Source organism: Lepidochelys kempii, chromosome 10 (genome assembly GCF_965140265.1).
Source record: "Lepidochelys kempii isolate rLepKem1 chromosome 10, rLepKem1.hap2, whole genome shotgun sequence".
NCBI lineage: Eukaryota > Metazoa > Chordata > Testudines > Cheloniidae > Lepidochelys > Lepidochelys kempii.
In genome coordinates, this window is record NC_133265.1 from 80,524,752 (window position 1) to 80,538,324 (window position 13,573).

The following is a 13,573-nucleotide window of genomic DNA, read 5'->3' on the forward strand; positions in this document are numbered from 1 at the left end:
GGGTTCATTTTAGGAAGGTGAAGAGCAACTCCCCACAGAACTGCATCTTGTCATATAGAACACCCTAAAGGGGACTGACTGAAAAGTATTAAGGAGACCAGTGCATTTCCTCCTCCTCCCCCACTCAGAATTGCCTTGTGCTTAGGCGACCCTTATATTAATTACACCCAGCATGGTGGCATTCCCTCTGTGATTGTCCAATGAAGTGAGCTGTAGCTCACGAAAGCTTATGCTCTAATAAATTTGTTAGTCTCTAAGGTGCCACAAGTACTCCTGTTCTTTTTGTGGATACAGACTAACATGGCTGCTACTTTGAAACCTGTCAGCATGCTGTCGCTGGAATCCCAGCAGAAGTGAAGAGCTGAGGGATGGTAGTGGCGCAGCTTTTGATCTTAAAGAAGAAACTTTCTTCAGTTACACATTGAACTGTCAGCAGGCAAAATCAACACTTGGGATTCTGCAGTGCTTGAAGAGTTGCTCCACAAAGACTAGCCAAGCAGGGCTTCTCCCACACATCCTCAAGTTGTTGTTCTTATCTAAGCAAACTATGTATAAATATTGACATATTACTCATGGGCAAATCATTCTGTGACACTCCTTTTTTGCTGCTATGACGAAGAGGAGCCTTGTTTGATATTAAGAAAACTGTCCTTCAAAGGCCAGAACATTTAAGATCAAAAAAGGTCAAATTAAAAAGGATGGTAAATGATTAAGTACACCTTTAAAATGCAAACATTTTTACTTGTGCTGCTTACTTGCATTTAGAGGAAAGAGTAAATAATGCTAACTAAACTCTATGTACCTTAAAATCAGTAACAAAACTCCCACTGACTTCAGTCATTCAGACTGAGACCTAAATCTTTCCTTTGTACATATGATGAACGTGCAAGAGAACCTGCGTTCTGCCCAATTCTAGCACAAATTGTTTATATAACAGATGGGCACGTAGGCGGCTTGGTTTTAATCTAGATCTGAATGTTCCCAAAGTTCAGGAGTGTTCAGTTCCAGTACTCTGGTCTGAGCCCCCATTGCTGGTATCTAAGATCGCAGCCAATTAGTAACACTGTCTCTGACAATATGTGTGATTTTTCAGTTAAAATATTCCCTGTGAATCTCCCTTGTGTACAAAAAATATTCCTTAAAGAGGTGTATTCTTGTACTGGAGTATCTGATATTCCAGCAGCTGTGGACAAGGTGGTATTGCAAAAGCAAGGCAGGGCCCCATTCATAAAGGAAAAAAATATTTATATGTTAAAAAGCTTTTTAAAAGTTCAGTTGGATATAGAATGCCCAGTTCAAAAAAGAAAAGACTTAAACAGATGTGCCCTGGCAAGAAGGTGAGTATACAAACAGCAAGGAACAGAGAGGGAACAGGCACTCATAATAGGAGGCATGGGGAAAGAATCCCCCAGTTCAGATTAAATGTTTGCAGCTGGAATCCAGCTTGTGAGATACCTGTAATGAGCCTCTGTATTTTGAGCTTTCAAGCCTGGACATACTCCTTTTCTGCATATAGCTTCTTTGCCACATTACACACCACAAGAGACTCTCTCTCTCTCTCTCTCTCTCTCTCTCTCTCTCTCTCTCTCTGTGGTCACATAAGCAGCAACTTCCATGCAACAGAAAAATAGGACTTTACAAATTAAAAAAGAAAGAAAAACTCATTGGTGGTGGTCTGCAACATTTTGAACAAGGAAATATGTGCACTAACAAAGAATGACAACATGTGGCCATTTGTGTGTAATATCTCAGCAGCTCTGGGTCTACAAGTGTTCACAGGAGGTGCAAGAGATGCCTCAGTATGGGCCGGTGTATTGAGTACGCCATCTCTGCACTACAATATCCTAAGGCACAATCAACCCCTTAAGCACCATCAGTCTCCATCTCTATACTGCCCATTCCATGGGTATGTCTACATTAGAGTTTTTACCTTAAAGATAATTAATTGCCCATTAAATCAAGGTTGTTAACACATTTGGAAAGATTGGTCTAGGCCCTCCCCAGACATTTGTGGTTTATGCTGCGGGTCAACCCCATGAGGCCTCCTCTGTCATGTGCAAAGCTCTCCCCTCTATTAAGAGTTGCTCAGAGAAAGCCATTTGCAGCGCACACAACGTATTTTATTGGTCCTACAAAACCCAGGCAACATGCTACAGGTGAACACTATCTAATGGCACCGAATCTATTTACATATTACGCTCAGTCTCTGTGTGGGGAATAGTACATGCACAATCTGGTCAACACTAGGGGCAGTAAGAGTCTCAAGCATGCTCCACAAGGACAGAATCTTAGAATCATAGAATATCAGGGTTGGAAGGGACCTCAGGAGGTCATCTAGTCCAACCCCCTGCTCAAAGCAGGACCAATCCCCAACTAAATCATCTTCAGGCATTTTAGCTGCTAAAATAGAAATCTCTACTTAGAATGTGCAAACTGTGAGTTTTCTAAAGCTTATAACTTGATTGCACTTGGGTGGATTTTCATAGGGATGGCAAAAGGATCATCCCTGAACCAAAGCCCCCTCACCCCCACCAAATTTCAAGTCACTGCTCCAAACCACAGGGAGGTGGGCCTGCTAGAGCTTCTCAAGGCCACCAGAATTTTTTTTAACATGGACAAAACAATATATTTTCCCCTAACTTCATTCTCTGAAGTGGTCATGCTATTCTTGCTGAAAATATTCCAAAAGTATTAAGCTTGAGGTGGACACCTGGCATGGAAAAATGTCAGCCTGCCTTGTTAATGTTTTGCAAAGTTATAAGCAACTGAAAACAGGGTCTTACCATGAGCAGTGTTGGGCAACCTCATTAATAGGGAGTACTACCAACTCCACCTGTAACACACAGACATAAATTACTCTTGTAACACCATCCTCTCACCAGGAACCTCCTGCCATTCCAGCTTCAAGGAAAGTCCTGCTGCATGCCCTCTCTACATAAGGTACCCCTATTGTTCAACTGTCAGACCCACCCACTACACCCCTCCCCAAGGAAATTTGCTCTATTGAAATTGCTGTCTTCTGTTCAAAGTGCTTTGATCGCAGCCATTAGCTGCTGCCCCCTCAGGGTCATGTGGGCATGTCCTCCAGATTTTGCTCTGCATTTTACTGCACAGCCTAGTAGTGGTCAGCATATGTAAAAATGGAAAAGGGGATGCAACATGTGACTACATATGCCAAGAAACAATTTCTGCACATTTGCTAGGAGAACCCTCTTATACAACAACTTTACTGCAAACAGATAATTATTAACAGAAACTCCAGTTTGTACACTGTGTTTCATTGGAACACTTTGGGACTTCCATTCTGCTTCACTATAAAACAGTGGTTCTCAACCAGCAGTACGTGTATCATGGGGGGACAGAGGGAGGGTACACAGAGGTCTTCCGGGGGTACGTCAGCTCAGCTGGAGAGTTGCCTAGCTTTACAACAGGCTATATAAAAGTGAAGTTAGTACAAACTAAGATTTTATACAGACAATGACTCGTTTTTGCTGCGCTATGTATTATATTAGCGGTTCTCAAACCTGTGGGACGTGATCCCAAAGTGGGTTGCAAGTTCATTTTGATGGGGTCACCAGGACCAGCGGCAGACTTGCTGGGACCCAGGACAGAAAGCCGAAGCCCGGGCCCCGCTGCCTGGAGCTGAAGGTGAAGCCCGAGCAACTTAGTTTTGTGGGGCTCCCTGTGGTGTGGAGCCATTTGCCCTGCTTGCCACCCCCTAACACTGGCCCTGAGAGTAGGAAGATTCAACGTGGAGAAAAATGTAATTATTGTCGCTTCACAGCCTCCCAGAATGACAAGGCTCACAAATGAAAAAACAGGCTCAAGTATCACTGAAAAGTAAGTACGATATTTATATTCCAGTCAATTTGTTTTATAATTACATGGTAAAAATGGGAACATAAGCACACTATTACTGAAAAATTGCTGTCACACTGTTGTATTTTTATGTCTGATTTTGAAAGCTAGTAGATCTTAACTGTGGTGAAACTTGGGATACACAAGACAAATCAGACTCCTGCAAGGGGTACAGTAGTCTGGAAAGGTTGAGAACCACTTCTATAAACAAGCTTCACAGTATCGGAGGTTACAGCAAGGCTGGTCTTGCAGTCTTAGTGCATCTGAATGCCCAGTGACTTCAGCCGAAGTTCGGGGGTGACAAAGAAGGTAGACTTAAGATCTGCAAGCAGAGGCTAACGTATGAATGTCACTGCGAAAACCAGCCACCCAAAACATAAACTTGTTACTATAGTGATAAAGTTGCAACATAAACTTAAAAAATAGCATAGACAGTCAAATATATAGCTCAAAAATCCATACATAAAACATAAAGAAAGAACAGAAAACAAGACTAAATGTTGGAATTGTTACTTTTCATTGGTTTGTGCAACAATTTTTATGTTAATTCTGTGCATTTTGGAGTATTTGTGTCTGTTTGCCCTTTGATGTGTGACAGCACAAAATGGAAGAAAGTTCATATAACCTGCATTTATAAAGACAAAATAATCCATCCAGACTTATTTATTAATACATATCTGTATATCTGAACCTGAATTATTGACTGACTTGTCTCAACAGTTGCTTTGGCACCATTAGAGTCTGTTATGTACATTAATATTTAGTATTGGTTAGGTCCATAATCCTGACATATTGATGGATAAATGAGATTACAGCTTTGTATCTAATACAAGGGTACGTGCAACAGATGATTTCCCCTCCCAGCTAAACTAGTTTAAAGCTCGTCCATAGTTTGGAAAAAGACTGGAAGATGTTACTTTTAAAGGCTTTCTTTTGAACTGCCTGTGCACTATTGTAGCACATGTTGCTCACTATGTCCCAGTGTAGCCACTCATTTAAGGATATGTTTTTCTAAGTTGGGGGCCTAAGAGAGATAATTTGAGCAAACTTTGATTTAACTAATGTGGGCTAAGTATGAAGACCTATATTACTTGTGAACCACTTCTACTAAAATTTGTAAAGAACCTCACAGCCAAGCTCAAGTAGATGCTCAGAGTTGTGAGATTTGCTGAATTTAAGGGACACCACCATTTTGAACTCTAGTCAATTAAAAAAAAAAGATAAAAAGTATTTCAGATCCTACATCTTCCCCTAGCACCCTCTGTCAATTGTTGTGGTTTTACAATTGCTTTTCCGTGTGTTTTTAAACATTTTTCTCTACCCTGTTATTGTGTGAAAGACCCATGCAAATGACAAAGAAATGACTAATGGACTACATAGGGGAGGCAGTGAAAGTGTCTATTCCCAAAGTATTGCAAATGCCAATAGCACACAGACTTGGGGGGGAAGGGTGGAACCATTTTTTTGTTTCATTTCTTTCACTTATAGTAATGTTAGTTGTAACAATAGAAAGTAAAATTTTCAAATAAAGGTGTGCTTTTTGTGCTCACAGTGTGTCTTTAAATATATTGCTGAATTAAGACATATATATTGATGCACAGTACAATTGACTTCCAACAAAGCAGCTTTTGTTTGGACACATATATGTTCCTCATATGTTGAAAAGAATAATAGTGTAGAACCTTGAAATAGCTTGTCTGTGCTGTTAGTTGTATATTTCATAGCGCAGAAATAGTTAAATCAGAATATCCTTGCTTTTCTCAATTTGTGTCTGACTCACCCCAAAAGTTATTTTCCTGTAGGTTTGTTTTGCATGTCTAAGATAGTACTGTATGTATATAAATGCTATACTGTAGATGGTATGTATATTATTTTAACCATGGAAAGCTCCCACACCTTCCCCTGTGCATAATATTTTGCTTGACAGAAATTGAAAGTTAAAGGTCATAACTCTTATTTACAAGTTAACATTCTAATATAGCCTCATTCAAAAGCACACACAAACACTACCAAACCATTTGCTTTTCTTCACTTATCTTACCTCTCTATGCTAACATTTCCCAGGGGTCCACGGTAACGTCCATGAAAAATTCATACTTCTCACCAGTGTGCTCTGCCTTGCCCAGAGACCAGGTATCTCTTTATCTCACCATTGCATGGGTGCCCTCACACCTACATAGATGGATTCCTTGCCTCCCAACTGCTCAGTCCTAGAATTACCAGTGGCCACCCAGAGGTCCTAAAAATAATTATCAAAATTGCCATCTGGGACAGGCATAGCCAGTGATTCCTCCCTTGGTCATGTCCTACCACTTCAGCATGTCTGTCATTTATCCAACCATGACACTGAACATGTCATCCCCAATATCCAATGACTGACTCTAGCTGGACAGAACCTCCTTCGGCAATCTATTGCAATATACTGTCATGGTCATGGTTAACCACATCACTCTTGGTGAACTTCACAAAGTTACCCACTTCCCTTTTAATTATCCTTCTGCTCTGTTACACAGCTAAGTTTCTGTGTATGAATAAGTACCTAGATAGATATTATATGCAGTGTTGTTGTAGCCGTGTTGGTCCCAGGATATTAGAGAGACAAGGTGGGCGTGCTAACTATTTATGCTAAACTATCTGTTCAGACCTGTGTTTGGCTGTGACACTTTGAGTACCTTTCCCAGACTTGAAGAAGAGCTCTGTGTAAGCTCGAAAGTTTGTCTGTCTCACCACGAGAGGCTGAGCCAGTAAAAGATATTACCTCACCCACCTTGTCTCTCTCGATAGGCATTAGATAACTAGAAAGAAATTAGACTTAATGTTTCAATAGCTGGATGCAGCAGAAAGGGGGAGGGAGACATTAAGAACTGTATTAGTCCCTGATTCCCTCCCTTGCCCCAAGCACAGTTTAGTGCATCTTGGGGGCTGCTCCAACATGCACCTGCTGTCCTCAAAGAACCATCTGCCAGCTGTGCATAGTCAGAGCACTGCATGCTCCAGCCATGTTTCTTCCCTGTCCTGACATGTCCATGGCACTTGGTAGCTACTGGGAAAGCGCTTGGGAACGAGCTGACCTAGGTCTGTGCCTGCTTGGAACTCCCCGACCCAGGGATTTCCCTACATCCCCCCTGAATTCCCCCATCCCCGCCCCCGGTGGTCAACTAGTTACATGCAATGTTGCCAATGTAGTCCTTTTCCAACCCCCCTGTAAATTGGAACACTCCAGGTCATTTCAATCCCTCCCCCAACTCCGTTTTTACTACCTTAGTGATACAAAGGGAACAGAGAATTTGTTCCTTGATCTTGAAAGCAGCCAAAAGCCGTTCTGGGGAGAGAGAGAGAGTGCTGAAGAGGAGCTATTTTTTCTCATATTAGCAGTTAATCCAATATTGTTGCTGACTCAAAGCCCAATCTAAAACTTTTAGAAGGTAAAGTTTAAACCCCATTCCTATCAATTTAATAGGCCTTATTAATTAACCAGCCAGGCAAAGATTTGTAGTAGGACTGTCAATATTTTAATCTGTTATTAAAAGGTTAAGAAATGCACATTATCTCTGAAAATATTATTGCTTACTTTAGGTATTTTCAAATACATAAATCATGGAGAGTTAGAACTTTTACCACGTTGTAAGACATTGCGCTACATATCTTTACATTTCAGTACGAACAAAATTCAGTGGATGATGCCTCTGCACCCGTACTGTGTTACAGAGGTATGAATACAAGATATAAGATATATTTTAAAAGGCGAAGACAATTGTTCTATTACTATAAAAGACATACTTCTTCAGCCTAGAGGTAGTCTCTAAGACATCAGACTTTTTATAAACCAGAAAAGATATCCACACCATGTAAAATTGGGATGATCCTGTCATTTTCCTCTGTTAATTTTTCCATTCTGAGTGTCCAAAACTCTCTGAAATACTGAAAGAAATACTGTCTAGGGGTTCAGAGAGGCATTTTTCTTAAGATAGCTCTCTTTGACAGGTAAACCCAGAACTAACACAAGCTGTCCCATAAAATTTTAATATTTATACAATCTTTAAAATTAATTCTACATCTTGTGACAAAATACTTTTCCTTTTCGAGTGTGCTGACCACAGTGCTGGTGAAGTTCAGGTTATGGTTCACTGATTTCAGTGGATCTACTCCTGATTTACACCAGAATAAGCAAGTTTGGAATTTGGCCCAATATGTCTAGTGGCAAAAAAACCACCAATGAGCAGGGAAGCTGGCTGCCCACTGATGTTTTTTGGGTGCCTTAATTTTAAGGTGACCAACTGTTGAAACTGTTTTCATTTTCAGAGGCATTGAGCAACCACAACTCCAGATTTAACCCTGGTCTACACTACAAACGTACATCAGTACAACTATGTCACTCAGGTGTTTCCCACACCCCTGAGCAATGCAATACCGACTGAACTCCCAGTGTAGACATGCTATGTCGACAGGATGGCTTCTGTCACCATAGGTAGTGTCTTCACTAAGCACTACAGAGACGCAGCTCCACCATGCACTGTAAGTGTAGACAAGCATGAAGCCAAGAAGACCTATGGGTGCTCAGCACATCTGCATTCAAGATGTCTCAAGTTGGTCAGCCAAAAACTGGGTCACTAAATCAGGGCTACTTTCTGAAACGTTGGCCTGAATGTGCACCCAAAATTTGAGGCACTCGAATGTAAGAGAATGCACGTTGGTGTCGTGTCTCAACTGTGCAATTTGTGTCTGATTTAGAGCAAAAAAATAATGAGACTAGCAAAGGGAGTGGCAAGGTGGGCAAGTGGAATACCAAATTAGCTAGCTACATCGAGGTAAAATTACCCTGCCTTGTTGCCACTAGGACTTCTCAGTGTAAAAACAAGTCTTTTTTATAGTGAAGACATAGCTTCATCAGGGGCCTATTTATTTAGGTTCTGGCATGCAGCTCTATAGTTTTCAGTGTCTCTCCTTTTGGCCATGAGGGGCTTTGTCATTTGTATTAGTTTATTTTTTGCAGCATGAATTTCAATGACATTTCAACCCCCCACATCATTCTCAGTGTAGATTTTTAACACAGTTTTGCCTAACTCTCCCACACTCAGCCCCAGGAGTCGGGGATTGGGGAACAAACCCTAGCTCTGTGTGTGTGTGTGTGTGTGTAACCTTTACTGAGAGGAGTTCCCCCTCTTTGACTCTCTGTAGAGTCTGCCTCTTTAGGGGGTGGTGGGGAGGAAGTCCCCCTTTGCACTCTGTGGGGACATATGAGTGAGCAAGGAGAGGAAGGTCAATTGTTAACCTTTCTAGAGTATGCGGGTGGGAGGGAGAAGGTAGAACATCCACCCTTTCATATGCTCTGAAGTTGGGAGGTAATTAGCTGAGAGGAGTAATCCCCACGCTGTGTGTGTGTGTGTGGTGAGTAATTGAGAGGAGATCCCCCTTCCAGGCATCTGGGTTTACTGTGGGATCGTTGGGGTTTTTTTTGGGAGGCGGGGGGAATAATCATAGAGAGAAGCTCCCCCCTCCATTCCCTGGGAATTGTGATTAATGGAGAGGACCCCCACTTCCACTCCTGGGCTCACTGTGTGTATGGGTGGGGTGGTGTCATTGAGGGAAACCCTCCTGCACTCCTTGTATTTGCTGTGTGTATGGGGAGAGCCCCCGCCCATTCCCTATGTGTATGAGGGGTGGTCAGTGAGGGGAGCCCCCTGCCCTGCCTGGCTGTGTGTATGCGGGGGTCACAGGGAGTAAGGGGAGCCCCCCTACGTTCCCCGGGCTTGCTGTGTTTATGGGGGGGGTCACTGAGGGAGTGAGGGGAGCCCCCTACGTTCCCCAGGCTAGCTAGGTGTATGGGGGGGTCACAGAGAATGAGGGGAGCCCCCTACATTCCCTGGGCTCACTGGGTGTATGGGACAGTTACTGAGGGGAGCCCCTGCCCTGCCCTGCCCTGCCCTGCCTGCTGTGTGTATGGAGGGTCCCAGGGAGTGAGGGGAGCCCCCCTACGTTCCCCGGGCTTGCTGTGTTTATGGGGGGTCATTGAGGGGAGCCCCCTGTGTTTCCCCAGGCTCACTGTGTGTATGGGGGGGTCAGAGGGAGTGAGGGGAGCCCCCCCTATGTTTCCCAGGCTTGCTGTGTTTATGGGGGGGGTCAGTGAGGGGACCCCCTGCCCTGCCTGGCTGTGTGTATGGAAGGGTCACAGGGAATGAGGGGAGCCCCCCTACGTTCCCCGGGCTCGCTGGGTGTATGGGGGGGTCACTGAGGGAGGGTATGGGACAGTCACTGAGGGGAGCCCCCAGCCCTGCCTGGCTGGCTGTGTGCAGGGGGGGGGGCGGGTCACAGGGAGTGAGGGGAGCCCCCCTACATTCCCGGGGCTCGCTGGGTGTATGGGGGGGTCACTGAGGGAGGGTATGGGACAGTCACTGAGGGGAGCCCCCAGCCCTGCCTGGCTGGCTGTGTGCAGGGGGGGGCGGGTCACAGGGAGTGAGGGGAGCCCCCGGCCCTGCCTGGCTGTGTGTATGCGGGGGTCACAGGGAGTGAGGGGAGCCCCCCTACGTTCCCCGGGCTCGCTGGGTGTATGGGGGGGTCACTGAGGGAGGGTATGGGACAGTCACTGAGGGGAGCCCCCAGCCCTGCCTGGCTGGCTGTGTGCAGGGGGGGGCGGGTCACAGGGAGTGAGGGGAGCCCCCCTACGTTCCCCGGGCTCGCTGGGTGTATGGTGGGGGTCACTGAGTGGAGCCCCTGCCCTGCCTGGCTGTGTGTATGCGGGGGTCACAGGGAGTGAGGGGAGCCCCCCTACGTTCCCCGGGCTCGCTGGGTGTATGGGGGGAGTCACTGAGTGGAGCCCCTGCCCTGCCTGGCTGTGTGTATGGACGGTCACAGGGAGTGAGGGGCGCCCCCCTATGTTCCCCAGGCTCGCTGTGTGTTTGGGGGTCACTGAGTGGAGCCCCCCCGCTTTGGCTCTTGGTGGTTCCCGCGTGCCGGGTTGGGGGCCGGGGGCGGCGCTGGCCGCCCGTTGCTCCCCTTCTTTCCCTCCCTCGGCAGCGCGAGCCAGCGCGTTTGGGCGGGCTGGCGGGGGTGGGAGCCGGGGCGGCCGGGCGGCGATTTGCATGAAAGGCAGACTGGGAATGAGCCGGAGCGGCCGCCTCTCCGCACACGCAGAGCGGGGGTGGGTGGGGGCCGGAGGAGTCTCCGCCTCAGGGGAACGCGGGAGCAGTCGGGGCAAAGTTTGCCGCCGCCAGCCGGGGCTGCTGAGGGCGCCGCGGGGCCGGGCTCCGAGCGAAGCCGGGCGCCAGGCTCCAGCCCCGCTGCCCTCGGCCCTGTGCGCTGCTGCCCGGCGGAGCAGTCCCGCGCCGGGGGGCCGCGCCGCGAGCCGGGCAGGCGCCCAGCGGGCCGCCGCCGCCAAGTTGAGCGGGGTCTCGGGCGGGCTCGGAGCGCGGGGCCGCCCGCAGCGGGAGGCGGCAGCGGCTGGGTGGGGCGCTGCCTCCCGGAGCGCCGGGCAGGGGAGCCAGCATGTCCTCCATCCTGCCGTTCACTCCCCCCATCGTCAAGCGGCTGCTGGGCTGGAAGAAGGGGGAGCAGAACGGGCAGGAGGAGAAATGGTGCGAGAAGGCGGTGAAGAGCCTGGTGAAGAAGCTGAAGAAGACGGGGCAGCTGGACGAGCTGGAGAAGGCGATCACCACGCAGAACATCAACACCAAGTGCATCACCATCCCTAGGTAGGGAGAGGGCACCCCGGGGTGGGGGGATCCACCCAGCCACAGGCCGAGCAGGGGCACCGCAGAGCCACAGAGGTGGCACCCACCCACAGACCAAATCAGGGGCGCCCATGCGGAGACATATGTGCTCCCCCCGAGAGAAACATGTACACAGAACACGGGGGGGGGGGCACACAAAGAGAGACCTGCACAGGCTGCTGGGCACAACATGTGGGAATAGGCACCTTCATCACACGTGGGGGGCCCCATGGAGAGACACCTGTGTTCCCTGAGGGGGGCATGCACAGATCAGGCATGGGCAGAGATATATGTTTGCCCACAGAGAGAGAGAGACTTACATCCATACACAATTATGGGTGTCCTTGCAGAAGCATGTGTGTGTATGGAGGGTCACACATGTATTCATGTGCCGTGGTAAGGAATGGACACCCACAAGAGACATAAGCATAAGGGCACCCATATAAATACGTGCATTCTCTTTTATACTCACACATAGCTACTTGCCAGGACACTGAGAGGTGAATAACCATATGGACACCCATTTGCACACGCATGGCTGAGACACGTGTACCTGTAAATAGTTGCAGACTGATGCATGCACCCACACACGTTTGTGTGGATATTATAGACGTTAAGCATACACATGGGGTACTCCGAAAAGCAATACCATTACAGGCTTGTGTTAGGAGAATTTTGCTTTTCTCTCCAGTCAACTCCAATAGAAGTTTGGTTTTGTATTCCTTTCTTACAAACTATTCCAGAATACTTTGCATATTTAAAATTAAGAGATCACAGAATTGAACTACAATCTATTAACAGCGGAGACAGAAATTAAGAAGGGAAAATGTTTTCAGCTAAGATTTGAAAAAAGATGGAAGTATTCTGGATTAGTTATACTCGTAGGTGATACTCTCTGTTTCATAGCCAAAAGTTTCACTCTGTTTTCTGTTACTGTTAAAATTAGTATCTCTGATTTCCTTTCTGAATGAGAGAAATTAGTTTTAGGTGTCTTGCTATGTTCAGTCGCACATTTCCCTGAAGAAGTGATTTAGGACCCTTGGATACATGTTTCCAGAGTAGGTGGTTGTAACTTGACCTGACCCCCTCCCCTCAACAAAGGAACGCAATTTGCACAGCGAAATGGGATTGCTGTTTGCAGGAGGAGTCATGTAAATTGAATAACTAATTTTTTCCATGTAAATTAATTCTTTTTGCAGTATTTTAAGATTGATTCAGTATGATTGCACACAGGACTCATTGTAATGCACAGGAGAGGACAAGTATTTAAATGATTATCTTTGTGGAAATCAAATCACTGAGAACGTTTCATTGCTGATTTTTTTTTTTTTTTTTGGTAAGCTTATTCAGATATCTGGCATTTTTCTTTCCATTTTATGGAATAATACAGCATTGCTTTTTAAACATATTAAAGTTCACTGAGAACAGTTCAATGGTGTATAATTGTATGCTTCTGTGTGTTGATTCTCTTTTTCATGCGTGCATGTGCACCCATATACTCTTGGTTGTCAGAATGATTTAATATGTAGTGGCTAGTACTCACAAAGCCGCATCAGTTGTATGAACCGCTGAAACAAGTAGTTTTAAAAAGTTGGGTAGAGTTGGAACTCTTTCTCTCCCCCTCCCCCCCAGATGAATACCTCCAAGCCCAACAAATACAGTTTTTAAAGATTGTTCGATATCTGCTCAGTTCTTCTCTACCGAATTACACTAGGTCAGAGTCTAGTGTAAATTCAGAATGACTCCACTGTAGTTAGTGAGACTACCCTGGATTCTCTGTCTTTAAGCCTAATTTTGAAACTCATGGTGACCAGCTAAAGCTCTTGAAGTATTTGCTTCAAACCCAAAAAGTTCTGCTACTGATGTGACTTGCTATGTGTGTTGGGCTTCTGATTTTAATAAGGACTGACCAGTGCAGAACTGGGAAGGGAATCACTTGAAATTTACATAATTAACAGCACAAGTGTTTGGGAAGGATTGGGAGTCATTTTCTGATATATTGTAATTCC

At 46.0% G+C, this 13,573-nt stretch overlaps 1 protein-coding gene across 2 annotated transcripts in view; it reads left to right on the top strand.

The window, feature by feature from the left end:
* Positions 1-3,700: 3,700 nt before the first annotated feature.
* The window catches only part of SMAD3 (SMAD family member 3), a 112,824-nt gene continuing 102,951 nt past the window's right edge, over positions 3,701-13,573 (top strand). The window contains exon 1 of one of the 2 annotated variants that reach the window (XM_073304419.1): positions 3,701-3,840. In XM_073304419.1, coding sequence (XP_073160520.1) covers positions 3,794-3,840 — 47 coding nt within the window. In that variant the 5' untranslated portion in view covers positions 3,701-3,793. Of the gene's footprint in view, positions 3,841-10,982; positions 11,547-13,573 lie in introns of those variants that run through there. The other variant, XM_073304418.1, reaches the window with a different exon arrangement.